At 43.2% G+C, this 21893-nt stretch overlaps 1 protein-coding gene across 1 annotated transcript in view; it reads left to right on the top strand.

The window, feature by feature from the left end:
- LOC126485089 (piezo-type mechanosensitive ion channel component) overlaps positions 1-21893 on the top strand; it is a 699946-nt gene that overhangs the window by 470059 nt on the left and 207994 nt on the right. The window contains exon 32 of the mRNA XM_050108694.1: positions 12853-13007. Coding sequence (XP_049964651.1) covers positions 12853-13007 — 155 coding nt within the window. The remainder of the gene's footprint in view (positions 1-12852; positions 13008-21893) is intronic.

Here is a 21893-nt window from a genome sequence, read left to right as displayed (position 1 = left end):
CGATTCTTCCCACTGAGTTCTCCATACTTCATTGATGTTGATGTCGGAGGCTTCAAGATGTTGTGCAGTTCACATCTACATCTACATCTACATCTACATTTATACTCCACAAGCCATCCAACGGTGTGTGGTGGAGGGCACTTTACGTGCCACTGTCATTACCTCCCTTTTCTGTTCCAGTCTCGTATGGTTCGCGGGAAGAACAACTGTCTGAAAGCCTCCGTGCGCACTCGAATCTCTGTAATTTTACATTCATGATCTCCTCGGGAGGTATAAGTAGGGGGAAGCAATATATTCAATACCTCATCCAGAAACGCACCCTCTCGAAACTTGGCGAGCAAGCTACACCGTGATGCAGAGCGCCTCTCTTGCAGAGTCTGCCACTCGAGTTTGCTAAACATCTCCGTAACGCTATCACGGTTACCAAATAAGCCTGTGACGAAACACGCTGCTCTTCTTTGGATCTTCTCTATCTCCTCCGTCAACCTGATCTGGTACAGATCACACACTGATGAGCAATACTCAAGTATAGGTCGAACGAGTGTTTTGTAAGCCACCTCCTTTGTTGATGGACTACATTTTCTAAGGACTCTCCCAATGAATCTCAACCTGGTACCCGCCTTACCAACAATTAATTTTATATGATCATTCCACTTCAAATCGTTCCGCACACATACTTCCAGATATTTTACAGAAGTAACTGCCACCAGTGTTTGCTCTGCTACCATATAATCATACAATAAAGGATCCTTCTTTCTATGTATTCGCAATACATTACATTTGTCTATGTTAAGGGTCAGTTGCCACTCCCTGCACCAAGTGCCTATCCGCTGCAGATCTTCCTGCATTTCGCTACAATTTTCTAATGCTCCAACTTCTCTGTATACTACAGCATCATCCGCGAAAAGCCGCACGGAACTTCCGACACTATCTACTAGGTCATTTATATATATTGTGAAAAGCAATGGTCCCATAACACTCCCCTGTGGCACGCCAGAGGTTACTTTAAAGTCTGTAGACGTTTCTCCATTGATAACAACATGCTGTGTTCTGTTTGCTAAAAACTCTTCAATCCAGCCACACAGCTGGTCTGATATTCCATAGGCTCTTACTTGGTTTATCAGGCGACAGTGCGGAACTGTATCGAACACCTTCCGGAAGTCAAGGAAAATAGCATCCACCTGGGAGCCTGTATCTAATATTTTCTGGGTATCATGAACAAATAAAGTCAGTTGGGTCTCACACGATCGCTGTTTCTGGAATCCATGTTGATTCCTACAGAGTAGATTCTGGGTTTCCAAAAACGACATGATACTCGAGCAAAAAACATGTTCTAAAATTCTACAACAGATCAACATCAGAGATATAGGTCTATAGTTTTGCGCATCTGCTCGACAACCCTTCTTGAAGACTGGGACTACCTGTGCTCTTTTCCAATCGTGTGGAACATTCCATTCCTCTAGAGACTTGCGGTACATGGCTGTTAGAAGGGGGGCAAGTTCTTTCGTGTACTCTGTGTAGAATCAAATTGGTATCCCAACAGGTCCAGTGGACTTTCCTCTGTTGAGTGATTTCAGTTGCTTTTCTATTCCTTGGACACTCATTTCAATGTCAGCCATTTTTTTGTTTGTGCAAGGATTTAGAGAAGGAACTGCAGTGCGGTCTTCCTCTGTGAAACAGCTTTGGAAAATGGTGTTTAGTATTTCAGCTTTACGTGTGTCATTCATTGTTTCAATGCCATCATCATCCCAGAGTGTCTGGATATGCTGTTTCGAGCCACTTACTGATTTAACGTAAGACCAGAACTTCCTAGGATTTTCTGCCAAGTCGGTACGTAGAATTTTACTTTCGAATTCACTGAACACTTCACGCATAGCCCTCCTTACGCTAACTTTGACATCGTTTAGCTTCTGTTTGTCTGAGAGGTTTTGGCTGCGTTTAAACTTGGAGTTAAGCTCTCTTTACTTTGGCAGTAGTTTCCTAACTTTGTTGTTGAACCATGGTGGGTTTTTCCCGTCCCTCACAGTTTTACTCTGCGCGTACCTGTCTAAAACGCATTTTACAATTGCCTTTAACTTTTTCCATAAACACTCAACATTGTCAGTGTCGGAACATAAATTTTCATTTTGATCTGTTAGGTAGTCTGAAATCTGCCTTCTATTACTCTTGCTAAACAGATAAACCTTCCTCCCTTTTTTTATATTCCTATTAACTTCCATATTCAGGGATGCTGCAACAGCCTTATGACCACTGAATCCCTGTTCGGCACTTACAGAGTCGAAAAGTTCGGGTCTGTTTGTTATCAGTAGGTCCAAGATGTTATCTCCATGAGTCGGTTCTCTGTTTAATTGCTCGAGGTAATTTTCGGATAGTGCACTCAGTATAATGTCACTCGATGCTCTGTCCCTACCACCCGTCCTAAACATCTGAGTGTCCCAGTCTATATCTGGTAAATTGAAATCTCCACCTAAGACTATAACATGCTGAGAAAATTTATGTGAAATGTATTCCAAATTTTCTCTCAGTTGTTCTGCCACTAATGCTGCTGAGTCGGGAGGTCGGTAAAAGGAGCCAATTATTAACCTAGCTCAGTTATTGAGTGTAACCTCCACCCATAATAATTCGCAGGAACTATCCACTTCTACTTCACTACAGGATAAACTACTACTAACAGCAACAAACGTGCCACCACCGGTTGCATGCAATCTATCCTTTCTAAACACCGTCTGTGCCTTTGTAAAAATTTCGGCAGAATTTATCTCTGGCTTCAGCCAGCTTTCTGTGCCTGTAACGATTTCAGCTTCGGTGCTTTCTATCAGCACTTGAAGTTCCGGTACTTTACCAATACAGCTTCGACAGTTTACAATTACAAACCCAAGGTGGTTTTCTTGACTTCAGACACTGATGTTCTGCTATTAATATATCACTGTGTATGGGTAGCTGGGGTTCTTCTGAATGTTTATCCAGATCTTCAGGAGAGCATCTGATCTTTGTAGAGCTGGAGGTTTGACGTTACTTAAAACTGGTAGCCAAGCAGTTTGAGTGCTACGTATGCAGCCTGTGATAAGATGCAGAGCAAACAACCAAAAAGTCCTTCTCAGGATGCAGAAGTTCATAGAATTGCACCATCTATTCACAAATGATCCCTATTATTGGGTTTGGCCTCCACATTGTCATTTCAGGAATAAATTTCAATATTTGAGACTGTAGTTCATCATCAGATATAAATTTTCCATACGTCCAGCACCTCCTTAAGTTTATTCACAAGTGATCCCCATCATTGTGGAGGTGTGGTTGCTAAAGCCACATCTACTGCATGCCAAAGTGCTTCCTAGCTTCAGTAAACATCTGGGTACTGATCACCAGCCATGTAGCGATGCACTGTGAATACCATGGTGCAAGGCTGGGTTAGTGTACTGCAACAAGTGGCCCGCTTCACAGCATTGAGACCATCTGCTAAGACTCGTGTTTTTACAGTGGAATCAGCCCTGTGATTGTGCCTTCTGGCCAAGCTCCATGGCCAGCCTTCTTGTAGAGGCCCTTCCAACTATGCTATAAACATCCATAGCCTAACAGAACAACTGAACAAACACAGTCTCTTTCCTGATATGGAAATAAAACATTTAGGAATGTGGCCACAGTCCAAAATTCCAATATCACCTCAGTTCAGTCTACTTGTTCTGACTTTGGCTTACCTTCTTCCAATCCATGAACTATGTCCCTACTGGAAACACACGCATGATACATGCCTAATCGTCAAATTCACTTGTATCTTTCTCCTGGCATAAAGGATGTGATACACCACCTCACGGTTTTGCAAAGTGTTCACCTTGTACTTGGTGAACACCCCAATTTAGAAGTAATTTTTACTAATGACTCAGGAGCTGAAGATCGAACAGGAGCATTGAGCAACACTACCTGCCTGGTGGACGCAGTGTCTTTATGGTGGATTTGGTGACCACCGTACTTGCTCTTCAATACACCTGTTCCCAGTCATGTAAGTCTTTCTTAATCTGCAACCTACATGCTATAATCCATCTTTGTTCCTGGCACTCATTGGTAATGCACATTCATGATCTCCTCATAGACCTCAATGACAATGGGAAGACAGTAGTATTCCCCTGGTTCCGCAGTCGTGTTAGGTTCCTAGAAAATGAACTTGTGGGTCAGTTCATCAAGAAACTTCCTAGCAGATTAACACTGTGTGCCTAACTGAGACTCGAACTCGGGACCTTTGCCTTTCGCGGGCAAGTGCTCTACCATCTGAGCTACCGAAGCACGACTCACGCCTGGTCCTCACAGATTTACTTCTGCCAGTATCTTGTCTCCTACCTTCCAAAACACCAAATAGGCTACTAGGAAGGATGCTCTGGAAAATAACGATACTAGGTTCTCTGACTTGTGTTGTTGTTGTTGTTGTTGTGGTCTTCAGTCCAGAAACTGGTTTGACACAGTTCTCCACGCCACTCTATCCTGTGCAAGCTTTTTCATCTCCAGGTACCTCCTCCAACCTATATCCTTCTGAATCTGCTTAGTGTATTCATCTCTTGTATCCCTCTATGATTGTTACCCTTCACACAACCCTCCAATACTAAATTGGTGAACCCTTGATGTCTCAGAACGTGTCCTACCAACCAATCCCTTCTTTTAGTCAAGTTCTGTCACAAATTTCCTCTTCTCCCCAAGTCTATTCAGAATCTTCTCATTAGTTACATGATCTACCCATCTAATCTTCAGCATTCTTCTGTAGCCCCACATTTTAAAAACTTGTATTCTCTTCTTGTCTAAACTATTTATTGTCAATGTTTCACTTCCATACATGGCTACACTCCACACAAATACTTTCAGAAAAGACTTCCTGACACACACCGAGCGAGGTGGCGCAGTGGTTAGCACACTGGACTTGCATTCGGGAGGACGACGGTTCAATCCCGTCTCCGGCCATCCTGATTTAGGTTTTCCGTGATTTCCCTAAATCGCTTCAGGCAAATGCCGGGATGGTTCCTTTGAAAGGGCACGGCCGATTTCCTTCCCCATCCTTCCCTCACCCGAGCTTGCGCTCCGTCTCTAATGACCTTGTTGTCGACGGGACGTTAAACACTAATATCCATCCATCCACTTCCTGACACTTAAATCTATAATCTATGTTAACAAATTTCTTCAGAAACACTTTCCTAGCCATAGCCATCTGCACTTTATACCCTCTCTACTTTGACCATCATCAGTTATTTTGCTCTCCAAATAGCAAAAATAATCTACTACTTCAAATGCCTCATTTTTTAACCTAATCCCGTGAGCATCACCTGATTTAATTTGAGTGCCTTCCATTACCCTTGGTTTGCTTTTGTTGATCTTCATTTTATATTCTCCTCTCAAGACACTGTTCATTCCGTTCAACTGCTCTTCCAGATCCTTGGCTGTCTCTGACAGAATTACAATGTCATCGGCAAACCTCAACGTTTTTATTTCTTCTCCATGTATTTTAATTCCTACTCCAAATTTTTTTTTTTGTTTTCTTTACTGCTTGCTCAATATACAGATTGAATAACATCTGAGATAGGCTACAACCCTGTCTCGTTCCCTTCCCAACCACAGCTTCCCTTTCATGTTCCTCAACTGTTATAACTGCCATCTGGTTTCTGTACAAATTATAAATAGCCTTTCGTTCTCTGTATTTGACTCTGCCACCTTCAGAATTTGAAATAGGGTACTCCAATCAACATTGTCAAAAGCTTTCTCTAAGTCTACAAATGCTAGAAATGTAGGTTTGTGTTTCCTTAATCTTTCTTCTAAGATAGTCGTAGTGTCAGTATTGCCTCACTCGCTCCAACATTTCTGCGGAATCCAAACTGAACTTCCCCGAGGTTGGATTTTACCAGTTTTTCCTTTCGTCTGCAAAGAATTCATGTTAGTATGTTGCAGCCGTGTCTTATTAAACTGATAGTTCAGTCATTTTCACACCTATCAACACCTGCTTTCTTTGGGATTGGAATTATTATATTCTTCTTGAAGTCTGAGGGTATTTCTCCTCACTCATACGACTTTCTCATGAGATGGTAGAGTTCTGTCATGGCTGGCTCTCTCAAGGCTATCACTAGTTCTAATGGAATGTTGTCTGCTCCTGGGGCCTAACATGTAGACATTAGTATGTCACTGACTCTTATGGCTTGTAACAGAGAAAGAACTGTTACAGCCATGATGACTAAGATATGGTTTATAAAAGAGTATGACCAAATTTCAGTATGCTCTTCATTTGCCTTGACATGAATTTACTCCTCTTATGCCTCCATTCTGAATACACTGATTTGGCCTATGGAAATGTGATGATAAGCTGCCAAGCTTTTTTTGCAGTAGTGGTGCCCTGCTGATGGTTGTCATTTTTCTGTTTCCTGGTGGAGTACCCCACTGCTACTTGGCAGGCTTTGCAGCTGGCTGAGACATTTCCTCAATCTATCACTATCTTTTATTGCATTTGCCCTGCTGGCTGCCAGAAGGGCCTGGATCACTTCCCTTGACTCATGACATACATATTTTGTTTTAATATTACCTCAAATCTCAATCTGTTTTTTTTTAAAAAGGATTTGTGCTCCTTGTATCAGATGGCTGACTAACTGACCGTATTGACCTGGTGGAGAGAGAGAGAGAGAGAGAGAGAGAGAGAGAGAGAGAGAGAGAGAGAGAGAGAGATTATGTCTACCCATTCTATTATCTTTTCTCTAATGAACATTTGTATAATTAAAATGACATAAAACATAATAAATAAAATAAACACAGATACGTAGCTGTCGGGGATGACACCTATAGTGCAGTGCTGTTTGAGACATTGTTGACATTTTTATGAAGCATTTAAAAGTTGTTAATCCTGAAGTTCTTTGTGAAAGTTATTAACTTTCGTAGTCTTAAAGTTATTGAAATTATTATTGCTTCATTGGATGTGGCTTTTTTTCTGAGACTGCGGATGTATTAAGATTTTTCCTATTACATAACACTCTGCCATTTCTGGTGCACCTTCTATTCTCTAATTAGGTGAGCAGTCACCATCCAAATTCCTACCATCCAAATTCCTTGCACTGGGAATTTTCCCATGTTGTTCCTTGCTTACTGCCTTTGCAACAGGGCAAGACCATACTGGTCAGTTTACTGGACCAGCTGTGGTGCACCCTGGGCTCTAGGGCCACCAGCTAGTGTTCAGCTGCACAAACAAATTCACCTCACATTGTGCCAATTGTAGGTGGCTGAATAATTCACCTACATACACATAACTGCAGTCCAGACACAAGCATTTCCTACCCTATAAAATGCAGAGCCATGTGTGAAAACAGCCATTTTATATGTCAGCTGTGCTGCAATTGCTGTGCAGCATTTTGTACTGGCATAGCGATCAACACTCTGCTCACGAGAACGGGTACCACTAAACTGTGGCAAACTGCAAACTTGATATCCAGTTGCCAAATATGATGTGCATCACAACACAAATGAGCTCAATAGCTGCTGACTATGCATACCATTTGGATATTCTCTTCCAGCAAAGGTTTCTCTGAACTACACAGATGGGCATTGTATCTTCAATATATTGTGCCTGAAACCTCCATTGTCTAGCTTCCCTTCTCGCTTATGTCCCCGCCCCCCTCTTTTCTTTCTTCTACCACTCCCAAATGCAGGCATATTTTCTCTCTCTCACTCCCTTGCTCCCCCTTCCCCATTGCCCAATCTCCCTCCCCCTCTTCACTCTCTCTCTTTCCCTTCACCTCCAGCCTCATCTCCTTCCCTCCCCTTCCCTTCCTCCCCTCCCACCCTCCCTCCCCTTACCTCCTACCGCTCCCTTACCTCCCACCCCTCCCTCCCTCCCTCCCTCCCTCCCTCCCCTCCCCTGCCCTCCCCTTCCCTGCCCTCCCCTCCCCTCCCGCCCGCCCCCCTCCCATATGCTCGCTCGTCTGATCCCCCCCTGGCTGATCCCCACTTTTACCATCTCATCCCCCACAACTCTTCCCCTCCAAATTATCCCTACATGTTTGTTGTTTACAATCAAATGTTTTTTTTTCCCTCATGTTTCGAACACAGCCAGTTTGGCGGCACCGGTGACTATGGTAGTTTTTGTGTTTTAACACTCCATATCCATCTTTCCACCATGTACTAATATCTTATACTTGTCATCACTATCGGAGGTAATTTGATAGCTTTGCAGTAATGGCAGAGGACACTCCAACCTATGGTCCAACCCTACAGTCAACATTTCAGTTATTGGAAAATCCGGGATGGCATGTAACAATACGAGAGAAGGAAAGTTGCTACTCACCATATAGCAGAGATGCTGAGTCGCAATAGGCACAATAGAAAGATTCTCACAATGATTGCTTTTGGCCATTAAGGCCTTTGTCAGCAGTACACACACACACACACACACACACACACACACACACACACACACACACACACACACACACAAGCGCAACTTGCACACAAGTCTGCAGTCTCAGAGAGCTGAAACTACACTGCGAGCAGCAGCACCAGTGCATGATGGGAGTGGCGACTGGGTGGTGGTAAGGATGAGGGCTGGGGCAGAGAGGGGGAGGGGATAGTATGGTGGGAGTGGCGGACAGTGAAGTGTTGCAGTTTAGACAGAGGTCAGAGAGAGAAGTTGCGGAGGGGGTTGAGGGGGTAAGTAGCAGAAAGGAGAGAAATAAAAATAAATCAAAACTGAGTGTGCAGTGAAATGATGGCTGTGTTAGTGCTGGAAAATGGGAAGAGGGAGGGGCTGGATGGGTGAGGAGACTGACTAACGAAGGTTGAGGCCAGGAGGGTTACGGGAACGTAGGATGTATTGCAGGGAAAGTTCCCACCTGCGCAATTCAGAAAAGCTGGTGTTGGTGCGAAGGATCCATATGGCACAGGCTGTGCAGCAGTCATTGAGATGAGAGGTATCATGGGTTGGCCAGCATGTTCAGCTACAGTGTGGTCCACTTGTTTTTTGGCCACAGTTTGTTGGTGGCCATTCATGCAGATAGACAGCTTGTTGGTTGTCATGTCTACATAGAATGCACAACAGTGGTTGCAGTTTAGCTTGTAGATCACATGACTGGTTTCACAGGTAGCCCTGCCTTTGATGTGATAGGTAATGTTAGTCATCGGACTGGAGTAGGTGGTGGTAGGAGGATGTGTGGGACAGGTTTCGCATCTAGGTCTATTACAGGGTTATAACCCATGAGGTAAGGGATTGGGAGCAGGGGTTGTGTAAGGATGGACGAGTATATTTGTGTAGGTTTGGTGGACAGCGGAATACCATGGTAGGAGGGGGTGGAAGGATAGTGGGTAGGACATTTCTCCTTTCAGGCCATGACGGGAGGTAATCGAAACCCTGGTGGAAAATGTAATTCAATTAGCTCCAGTCCTGGATGGTACTGAGTTATGAGGGGAATGCTCCTCTGTGGCCGGACTGTAGGACTTTGGGAGGTGGTGGGAGACTGGAAAGATAGGCACGGGAGATTTGTTTTTTGTACAAGGATGGGGGGATAATTACGGTCAGTGAATGATTCAGTGAGACCCTCGGTATATTTAGATAGGGGCTGCTTGTCACTGCAGATGCGACGACCACTGTTGGCTAGGCTGTACAGAAGGGACTTCTTGGTATGAAACAGGTGTCACCCGTCGAAGTGGAGGCATTGCTGGTGGTTAGTAAGTTTGATATGGACGGAGGTACTGATGTAGCCATCTCTGAGGTGGAGGTCAACATCTAGGAAGGTGGCTTGTTGGGTTGAGTACGATCAGGTGAAGCAAATGGGGAAGAAGTTGTTGAGGTTCTTGAGGAACGTGAATAAGGTGTCCTCACCTTCAATCCATATAGCAAAGATGTCATCAATGAATGTGAACCAGGTGAGCGGTTTAGGATTGTGGGTTTTTAGAAGGATTCCTCTAGATAGCCCATGAATAGGTTAGCATAGGATGGTGCAGTGCGGGTGCCCAAGCCATACTGCGGATTTGTTTGTAGGTAATGCCTTCAAAGGAGAAGTAATTGTGGGTGAGGATATAGTTGGTCATGGAGACTAGGAAGAAGGTTGTTGGTTTTTAATCCATAGGGCATCTGGAAAGGTAGTGTTCAATAGAATTAAGACCATGGACATTAGGAATGTTAGTGTACAGGGAGATGGCATCAATAGTGACAAGCAGGGCACCATGTGATAAAGGGAAAGAAACTGTGGAGAGTCGGTTAAGGATATGATTAGTATCTTTTATATAGGAGGATAGGTTCCGGGTAATAAGTTGAAGGTGTTGCTCTATGAGAGCAGAGATTCTCTCAGGGGTGGCACAGTAACTGGCCACAATGGGACATCCTGATTGGTTGGGTTTATGGACTTTAGGAAGCATGTAGAAGGTGGGAGTGCGGGGAGTGGTAGGGGTAAGTAGGGAGATGGACTCTGGGGGGAGGTTCTGGGATGGGCCTAAGGATTTGAGTAGTGACTGGAGATCCTGCTGGATTGCTGGAATGCGATCACTGTGGCATGGTTTGTAGGTGGAAGTATCTGACAGCTGATGGATTCCTTCTGCCAGGTAATCTTTGCGGTTCAGAACTATGGTGGTGGAGCCTTTGTCTGCAGGTAGGATAAGGTGAGGACACCTTATTCACATTCCTCCAGAATCTCAACAACTTCTCCCCCATTTGCTTCACCTGGTCCTACTCAACCCAACAAGTCACTTTCCTAGATGTTGATCTCCACCTCAGAGATGGTTACATCAGTACATCTGTCCATATCAAACCTACTAACCATCAGCAATACCTCCACTTCGACAGCTGCCACCCGTTTCATACCAAGAAGTCCCTTCTGTACAGCCTAGCCACCCGTGGTCGTCGCATCTGCAGTGACGAGCAGTCCCTCTCTAAATATACCGAGGGTCTCACTGAAGCGTTCACTGATCGTAATTATCCTCCCATCCTTGTACAAAAACAAATCTCCCGTGCCTTATCTTTCCAGTCTCCCACCACCTCCCAAAGCCCCACAGTCTGGCCACAGAGGAGCATTCCCCTCGTAACTCAGTACCATCTGGGACTGGAGCAATTGAATTACATTCTCTGCCAGGGTTTCGATTACCTCTCGTCATGCCCTGAAGTGAGAAATGTCCTACCCACTATCCTTCCAATCCCTCCTACCATGGTATTCCGCCGTCTACCAAACCTCAACAATATACTCGTCCATTTTTACACAACCCCTGCTCCCAATCACTTACCTCATTACTAATACCCCTGTAATACACCTAGAAGCAAATGCAGTCCCATACATCCTCCTACCACCACCTACTCCAGTCCAGTCACTAACATCACCTATCCCATCAAAGGCAGGGCTACCTGTGAAACCAGTCATGTGATTTATGAGCTAAGCTGCAACCATTGTGCTGCATCCTATGTAGGCATGACAACCAACAAGCTGTCTGTCCACATGAACGGCCACCGACAAAATGTGGCCAAAAAAACAAGTGGACCTCCCTGTTGCTGAACACGCTGCCAAACGTGATATCCCTCATCTCAATGATTGCTTCACAGTCTGTGCCATATGGATTCTTCCCGCCAACACCAGCTTTTCTGAATTGCGCAGGTGGGAACTTTCCCTGCAATACATCTTACGTTCCTGTAACCCTCCTGGCCTCAACCTTTGTTAGTCACTGTCCTCACCCATCCAGCCCCCTCCCTGTGCCCATTCCAGCACTAACACAGCCTTCATTTCACTGCCACACCCATTCTTTTAATTTATTTTTATTTTTATTTCTCTCCTTTCCGCTACTTACCCCCTCCCCCCTCCACACCTCTTCTCCTGCCCTCTGCCTAAACTGCAACACTTCACTGTCCACCTCTCCCACCATACTATCCCTCCTCCTCCCCGTTCCAGCCTCCTCCTTACCCCCACCCAGACACCACTCACATCATGCACTGGTGCTGCTGCTTGCAGTGCAGTTTCAGCTCTCTGAGACTGCAGACATGTGTGCAAGTTGCGCTTGTGTGTGTGTGTGTGTGTGTGTGTGTGTGTGGGTGGGTGGGTGGGTGGGTGGGTGGGTGGGTGGGCGTGCGCACGTGCATGTGTATGTGTGTCTGCTGCTGACAAAGGCTTAATGGCCGAAAGCTATGATTGTGTGAATCTTTTTATTGTGCCTATTGCGGCTCAGCATCTCCGCTGTATGGTGAGTAGCAACTTTCCTTCTCCCGTATTATTTCAGTTATTGGCTCATTTAAGAGAACAATGCATAATATGCATGCTGTCCCCCACCGCATGAATACTTTCCTCCAGGAGGCAGGAGTGAAATGATTGCAGTGGCCTTAAATATTGTCCGAAATGAGCCTAAATGTTGGCCTCAGAGAGGAATCTGATGAAGAGTCGGGCAAAATCAGGCAGCAATGTCTTAACCATTTTGTGGAATGCATACTATCATGTTACATTGCACCAGTTTGTTGTTTGCGTGCCTGGGAGGATCCTATTGTGTTACATTGCACAAAGTCAAGGAACATAGTACTAAATGTTATTCAGCAGCAGATTTACATTACATAGATTTACACTTTTGAGCAGAGTGCATTTATTTTGGTTATTTTTTTGTTTTTATTACACAGTGAAATTAATGTTTATTATTTTCATAAAGCTTGTTCTCTTATTTCTTGCCCCTTTCCCCTTGAATCTAAGCCTGCATATGTTAATAGAAAAATAGAAAGTCATGTTATAAACACAGGAGGTAAACTATAAAGAAGAAAGGAAATTACATATAATAAAAGTTTATTTGACATAGAAGCCATCTTAATCCTAAGTGAATGCTGTTTATGCAATTGAAGCCATCAATAGAAATATAATAATATTATAAAATGATTTTTCTTTCTAGAACAATCGCTAGGGCGTACTGTGTGGACATACATAAAATTTGCTTGGGCATTAATAGAAGGTTCAATGGAGACACTTGTTCGATACTTGAACCGCTTCTCAAGGGACTACCGCTATGTTATCCGGGTGCTAGCCTTGGAAAAGAAATTGTTGAAGGTAGGCCATTTGTAATAGACTACATTTTGAGATTCATAATCTAAACATTAGTCATAACTATAGTAGAACAAAAAAAAAGTGTGTGTGTGTGTGTGGAATAGATTTTATTAGGGTAATAGGTTAAGTGGTGGCAGCGAACCTATTTAAATGAATAGCATAAGTGGTTGCAGCAAACATGTTTATATGACTAACAGAACAGCTCCTATTGTGTTACTGAGCTGCTTTATACGTCTCTCCTATAATGTAAATAATTGCCTTCTGAAGTAAATCTTTCACTTTACTGCAGTTGTTTAAAATTCTGTGACAGATTAAAATTATGTACTGGATTGGGACTTTATCCCTGGATATATCATTGATTGCAGAAGGCATGATTTGGGTGAGTGTCCCACTTTGTCACTATTTTAATCTATGAGAAGTTTTCAGTAATCAATTATTTTTCATTGTCTGAATACATAGCATTTACGGTATGTCATAAAAACACACAAACATTCATTTGATATAAGGGACAAAAGAATAATTAGTCTTCTATTTTTAGTGAAACGTTACTTTTCCCCGATCGTTAATGCTACATTCAATGTGGTTTGTGATACCGAATGCACATTTTTGTAATAATTTTTATGTTATCAATGAAACCCTTTTGCCTAGATAATTCATCAGTTTACGTCATATGTAGGAAAGGGTAATCTCTAATTGTCATCCTCCTCATTTACCGTGTGTCAGGACAAAAGCACTTTAAATAAGCAAATATTCATATAAATAAGCAAATATCCATAAAAACAAATAGTAGCATTAGTAGTAGTACTACATGTCTATTTCACATTTATTTCAGTGCGTGTGACTGAGCGAGATACTGCAATGGTTAGCACACTGGATTTGCATGTGCTGGGTCAACTGCTTAAATTGGCAAATGGCCATTCTGATTTAGGTTTTCTGTTATTTCCCTAAATCTATTGAGGCAAATACTCAGTTAGTTCCTCTGAAAGGGTGCAGACAATTTCTTTCCTTGGTCTTTCTCAATCTGAGCTTGTGTTTTGTCTCTAATGACCTAGTTGTCAGTGAGACATAAACACTTATCTTCCTTCCATCAGTGCATGTTCATTTGATTTTATATTCATTCAAAGCACTGTATTTTCAAAAATGTTATTTATTTATATGCTGTAATTTATACTTTTTGTAAATCTGTGCCCATTTCATTGCTATGTTGGTTAAAAAAACCTGAGATATGTCAGAATGGTTTCAATGAGATGAATGCGAGGCCTGTACAGAAAGTATCTAATTTTAACACACATTATTTTTGGTATTGCCCTGCACTCCCCATGGTGGAGGAGGACATCTTTGGGCTCACACCTAAATGTGTCATTGGGAAATTTCAAATCAAAACAATTGATGAAACTTCCTGGCAGATTAAAACTGTGTGCCCGACCGAGACTCGAACTCGTGACCTTTGCCTTTCGCGGGCAAGTGCTCTACCATCTGAGCTACCGAAGCATGTCTCACGCCCGGTACTCACAGCTTCACTTCTGCCAGTATCTCGTCTCCTACCTTCCAAACTTTACAGAAGCTCTCCTGTGAACCTTGCAGAACTAGCACTCCTGAAAGAAAGGATATTGCGGAGACATGGCTTAGCCACAGCCTGGGGGATGTTTCCAAAACGAGATTTTCACTCTGCAGCGGAGTGTGCGCTGATATGAAACTTCCTGGCAGATTAAAACTGTGTGCCCGACCGAGACTCGAACTCGGGACCTTTGCCTTTCGCGGGCAAGTGCTCTACCAACTGAGCTACCGAAGCATGACTCACGCCCGGTACTCACAGCTTTACTTCTGCCAGTACCTCGTCTCCTACCTTCCAAACTTTACAGAAGCTCTCCTGCGAACCTTGCAGAACTAGCACTCCTGAAAGAAGATTTTCACTCTGCAGTGCACACTCCGCTGCAGAGTGAAAATCTCGTTCTGGAAACATCCCCCAGGCTGTGGCTAAGCCATGTCTCTGCAATATCCTTTCTTTCAGGAGTGCTAGTTCTGCAAGGTTCGCAGGAGAGCTTCAGTAAAGTTTGGAAGGTAGGAGATGAGATACTGGCAGAAGTGAAGCTGTGAGTACCGGGCGTGAGTCGTGCTTCGGTAGCTCAAATGGTAAAGCACTTGCCCGCAAAAGGCAAAGGTCCCGAGTTAGAGTCTCAGTCGGGCACACAGTTTTAATCTGCCAGGAAGTTTCATATCAGCGCACACTCCGCTGCAGAGTGAAAATCTCATTCTGAAAACAATTGATGTTTGGAGGTGATGCCATGTGAGAAACATAAAATAAAGGAGTGGTTCTGCTGTCCCTTTATAGCAAGACAGGGACCAGTTTTGTGGGAGCTGGAGGTGCAGCTGTTATTTAGACACTGCAAAATCTGGAAATATGATGTTATAGTCTTATAATAAGAAAAATTTCTGAAGATGTTGGAATTGCCAGAGATTTTGTATATTTAATTTTCTGTTATATTCAGGATTCATACAGAATGTCTAAAATGTAAGCCCAAGTTACTATCAGTGGAAGAGATACAATTCTGCTTCCATATTTCACAGAATGTGTTGAATGGCCCATGAATCCCAAGTTTTTCAACACTCTGATAACCAGAGATGACTTATGAGTGTATGGATGTGGCCCCGAAACAAAAGTACACTAATTGCAGTGATATCATACTGACATTGCTTGTTGTCTTTGATTGCCATGGTATTGCTACTCATGAATATGTGCTGGAAGAACAGGATCTGCATTGAAAACACTTCTTATTTTAACCAATATTAGTGACCTTATCTTGAACATTAAGACCACCGAAACAGCATTATTTGCTGATGACATTACTGTTATACTAAAAGATGGAATAAAGAGAATCTACAAGAACAAATGAGCACTGCCACAACCCAAATCAATGAGTGGTGCCAGTTAAAGTTGCTAACTATAAATAACGATAAAATAGTAAAATAGTGTGCAATACATAACTGTGCAACATTCAATTGTTTCATTAATAGCCAACTTGTAGTAAAATCAAACAGTGGAAAACCCAGGATGGAATGTAACAGTATTATGAAAAGGATAGTTGCTACTCACCATCAAGCGGAATGCTGAGTCCCAAGTAGGCACAACAAAAAGACTGTCTCAAAATATGCTGAGTCCCAAGTAGGCACAACAAAAAGACTGTCTCAAAATAAGCTTTCAGCCAACAAGGTCTTCGTCAAAAATGGATGACACACACACACACACACACACACACACACACACACACACACACGGCCACAGACTCTGACATCCGAAGCCACACGCCATGAGCAGCAGCAGCAGCAGCAGTGCCTGGTGGGGGAAAGGTGGAGGCTGGTGGGGGGGGGGGGGGGGTGGGGGGTGGAGACAGATCAGGCATCAGGCAGCAGGGTAGGGATTGGGGACAGTGAAGTGCTGCTGGGGTGTGTGGAGGGATGAGATGGCCGGACAGTGAGAGTTTATGAGTTGGTGAGTGACTGGAAAGATAAGGCATGGGAGATTTGTTTTCATACAAGGTTGGGAGAATAATTACTGCTTCACAACCTGGGCCATATGGATCCTTCCCACCAACACCAGCTTTTCTGAATTGCACAAGTGATAACTCAGCCTATATCCTATGTTCCCATAACCCTCCTGGCCTCAACTTTTGTTAGCCATTCTCCTCACCCGTCTAGCCCCTTTCCTGTTCCCATTCCAGCACTACACAGCCCTCTATTCCACCAACACAACCAGCCTTCCTATTTCATTCCTTTCACACTATACCCCCCACCCTCCCTTCCGACTAAACTCTTGACTGAACCAGCTGCCCTACCCTCTCTCCATCTTTTCCCTGTACGCTACCCAGCAGCACATCACCATCCCCCACCCCTACCCTGCTATTCCTCCCCCTCCCCGCACCAGCCTTCTCCTTACCCACACCCAGTTGTCTCTCCCATGATGCACTGCTGCTGCTGCTAATAGTGCGGTTTCAGCTGCCCAAGACTGTGAACATGTACGTGAGAGTTGCATTTGTGTGTGTGTGTGGGGGGGGGGGGGGGGGGGCGATCTATTTTTGACAAAGGCCTTGTTTGTCGAAAGCTTATGCTGTGATTGTTTTTGTTGTGCCTATCTGTGACTCAACATCACAGTTATATGGTGAGTAGCAACTATCCTTTTCATAATATTGAAACTTGTAGTAGATGGTAACAAGGCTAAAGTCTTGGGCCAGTAGATCCGGCATAAAATGATGTGCATCCTGCATGTGACATAATGGGTGATCAAAAAGTCATTATAAATTTGAAAACTTAATAAACCATGGAATAAGGTAGATAGAGAGGTACAAATTGACACACATGCTTGGAATGACATAGGGTTTTATTAGAACAAAAAAAAAGTTCACAAAATGTCCGACAGATGGCGCTGGACAGTAAAATGTCAGTGACTGCGCATGACAATCATGTATAAAAGGAGCTGTAATGAGAGAGAGAATCAGATGTGCTAGCAGTCGCAGCATGTTGACGTTACCTGAAAAGGTGCTTTTAGTGTAGCTGTATTATCAGAATGGGGAATGTGCTAGTTCAGCGTTATGATCCTATTGCCATAGGAAGGGGATTTGAATGGGTAAAGGTCCATTGACAAATGCAGCTGTGGCGAGAATGATTTCGAAGTTCGAAGCCATGGGTTGTTTAGATGATACACCCCATAGTGGCTGACTGAGCACAAGGTGTAATGCTGCTGAGACAGTTCAGGAAGAAATGGAGACTGTAGCGGGTTTGTCTATGCACGGGGAAGTCAGCGCTCGTGCACTCGCATGTCGCACCGTTATTCCGTACACTACTGTTTGGTTGGCACTGAGGCATACCCTCCAATGCTATCCATACGAAATCCATTGGCATCATGAACTGTTACCTGGCGATTTAGTGAAGCGGAGGGCATTAGCGGTGTGGGCATTTCAAAACATGGCGGAAGATGACGATTGGTTGAGTAACGTGTTGTGGACCGACGAAGATCATTTCACGCTCCGAGGGTCTGTCAGCGCCCACAACTGCAGAATTTGGGCTATCGAAAGTCCTAGAACTGTCGTGGAAACTCCATCGCATGACGAGAAAGTCACGGTATGGGTTGGATTTACCACATCTACTGTCATCGGGCCTTTTTTCTTCGAGGAAATGCGTGATTCCTGGTTTTGTAACTGCTACTGTGATTGGTGAGAGGCATGTCGATATGTTACAGAATCGCATCATCCCCAGCCTGGTTGATAAACACCAGCTGGAACGTACGATGTTTATGCAGGATGGGGCTCCACGCCATATTGCTAGATGCGTGAAAGATCTCTTGCGCGCGTCGTTTGGTGATGATCGTGTGCTCATCCGCCACTTTCGTCATGCTTGGCCTCCCTTGCGATTGTTGGCTTTGGGGTTACCTGAAGTCGCAAGTGTATCGTGATCGACCGACATCTCTAGGGATGCTGAAAGACAACATCCAACGCCAATGCCTCACCATAACTCCGGACATGCTTTTCAGTGCTGTTCACAACATTATTCCTTGACTACAGCTGTTGTTGAGGAATGATGGTGGACGTATTGAGCATTTCCTGTAAAGAACATCATCTTTGCTTTGTCTTACTTTGTTATGCTAATTATTGCTATTCTGATCAGATGAAGCACCATCTGTCAGACATTTTTAGAACTTTTTTATTTTTTTGGTTCTAATAAAACCCCATGTCATTCGAAGCATGTGTGTCAATTTGTACCTCTCTATCTACATTATTCCGTGATTTATTCAGTTTTCAAATTTATACTGACTTTTTGATCACCTGGTATATTAACATAAAGCTCAATAAAACTATTTATGCATTAAGGATCCTGAAAAGCTGCGACAAGTCAGCAGATAAATTTCAATCACACACAAAAAAAATGGAAATATATTCTGGAGTTAGTTGTTACTAGTTGCTTCATGTTTATTTCAGTGTGTGTGACTGAGCAAGGTAGTGCAGTGATTAGTACACTGGACTTGTATTTGAGAGGACTTCCAGCACATAAAAACAGAACCTGTAAGATATTGTATATTTTTTGGAAAAGCACTAGTGTTTCATGCAGGCCTTTCTTTAAAAAAATAGTCATTGAATTGCAAATATGTCTTGGAAACATTAATTTTTGTCAATACATATTTTATTGGTGATGAAAACATGAGGGGAAAAAAGTCAAATTTCACGACGACAATGCGAGACAATAAATTATGTATCTCGCACGTTACAAACACTGATAGATGCCAATAAGGAACCTATCACATGAGCATAAAACTGTACACACTTCCAAATGTTGTAAAACTTAACACATATATAACAGGGTGTATATGACCCAGGACAACCGGGAGATCTGGGAAAAACCCGGGAATTTTTTCATCCGGGAGAAAACCGGGGAAAACCCAGGAATTTTTTAGAATTCTGGGAATTTTTCATTGTTTTAGTTTTCGGTTAAAGTTTTGCAATTTCACATGGTAATAACCTATACTCTAACAAAGGATATTACTGTATCCTGTTACTACAGAATAATACTGCAGCAATAAAACATGATCGAGAGAAATTACGAAAATAAAACTTCAGTTGCGAAGAAAATGCACCATATACAACAACAAAACACAGTGCTCATACAAGCGTCTGCTGACAGCGAAATGTGTCAAAGGCTTTAGGAAGACTGTGCAGTGCTTCATAACACATTGCTTCCGATGAGCGTGACATCACAACTGTTTACATAAGATTCTTTTGAGCAATTGCGAGCGGGCTCATGTGCATGTGCAGTTGAGTCATGTATGAGTAGTACCTTCACCCACTTCTGGCTACTGGAATGTGGCTGTTACCTGTATAAGCAGTAGTAACAAGCAGCAAGATGCTACCCATAAAAATTTTACTGGCACGCCCAAGTTGCCAGATTCACGCACGCGCACCAAGCCCAGATCTAGGGTCTTGGTGCGGTGTGGAGGGGAAACCTGACAGTCAAGCATTAATTGCCTTGCAGAACAATGAAGTTATTTTTGTCGGTATGCTAATAAGATTTAGCTTTTATTAATCTTTTCCGCTGAGGCAGTCAATTTATTTGAAACGAAGTGTTTAATTTCATGCTACTGGCTAGGTTCAACTGTTCGCTGCATTTCAAGTGCACATTTTCATTTTCTAGCATGTATGGCATTATACCATAGTAAAGAACGAAACATGACATAATACAGTACTTGTAGTCCAAGAAAGCTCACTGAAAAGCTTAATGTCAGGTCGAGGCCTACTTCATTGGGAATCTGGACATGGAATGTGCACTATAAGCCAAATTGTGCATTGTAATATGGGTCACAAAATTCCGATGCTCTTGGAGTATCCTCTGATGTCTTGTTTCCTTTATGACACAATGTAAGATATTTAAATGTCTTACACGTACGAACATACGGGCTTCCTGCGTCATCGTAGCTGCGCAAGAGCGGTGACGCCTTTTATCTGGCGGTCTCTGGCAACTGCTGAAACTGGTTTCTTAAATCAGAGCATTTGGCTCTCATTTAAAAATCAACTCTTTGAGGTCGAGCCATTTAGAAGAATTTAGAGACCAGAAGATTACATTTGTCTGATGTATCTTAAAGTGTAACACGTGCAAAAGAGATCAACATTATACGTGAAAGCTTAGCTTCTCTTGAAGCTTCTTAATCTGTGGGCAGTGGGAGCAGGCGTGGTAATTACGATGATAAATAATCACTCACACTCCCGTCACTTACTATGAATACTTCTATCCTCGCAGTGTATATACGATGCATGTAGCATAGAGCGTGTACTACAGAGAACTGATCTGGTAAAGATATAGTTGTTCTCACTGCCTTAGGATAGCGATATTATTGCGGGGTGAGCCAGAGGTTCTACGTCCCCACAAATCTTAGAGACTAATGTTATACGTGAAAACTTTGCTTTTCTTGTAGCAACACTGTGTACATTAATTTAAACCATTAACTTTTCCTATTTGTGTATTTGCGCCACTTAACAGCGATGTTCCTGTTGGCTGACTACATCACGTGACCTACGCTGTGATTATCCGCTGTCATTGCACCACAATCTCTATTTCAATGCTCCAGAAAGTAACATGTGGTGTTTGGTTGAATTAGCATTTATACTTTTGTAATATGAAAATTTGCAGTGTACATGTTGCTACACATCAAAGATCTTTCCAAAACTTGTCCCTGCCCCCACCCCCTTCCTCCTCCTCCACATCCTCCTCCTCCTCCTGAGTTTCATTTTCTGTAGTACCGAGAAATTCTACGCCGGTGTATGAAGCCGTTCAAAGGATTTATAACTTTTACGGTTCCGAGGGAAAGTATACTGTCACTTAACACGGAAAAAGTGTATTTTGACCTGGGAGAAAATTTATTTTTAACTGGGAAATCAGAAAAACCTGGAAATTTTTTCTTGTCTGCGTATACGCCCTGTATAATGAAAAGGATAGTTTGCTACTCACCATATAGCGGAAATGCTAGTTGCAGATAGGCGCAACAAAAAGACTGCCAAACAAATAAGCTTTTGGCTGAAAAGGCCTTCATTGGAATTGGACAAAACACACACACACACACACACACACACACACACACACACACACACAATATGACCACAGCCTGGCTGCTGAGATCAAACTCTGGCCTCAGCAGCCAGAGATTGTGTTCATGTGTGTGAAGGGAGGGGGGCGGGATGAGTGAGTGTATGTTTTGTCTAATTCTGATGAAGGCCTCTTTGGCCAAAAGCTTACTTGTTTGACAGTTTTCTGTTGTGCTCATCTGAGACTCAGCATCTCCATTATATGGCATTTAGCAGTCTGTCCTTTCCATAATACTGTCATTATTCCATCCTGTATTTTCTGTTGTGT

This window comes from Schistocerca serialis, chromosome 6 (assembly GCF_023864345.2).
Source record: "Schistocerca serialis cubense isolate TAMUIC-IGC-003099 chromosome 6, iqSchSeri2.2, whole genome shotgun sequence".
NCBI lineage: Eukaryota > Metazoa > Arthropoda > Insecta > Orthoptera > Acrididae > Schistocerca > Schistocerca serialis.
Note: the sequence above shows the minus strand (reverse complement) of the source record. Positions and strands in the feature narration are given on the sequence as shown.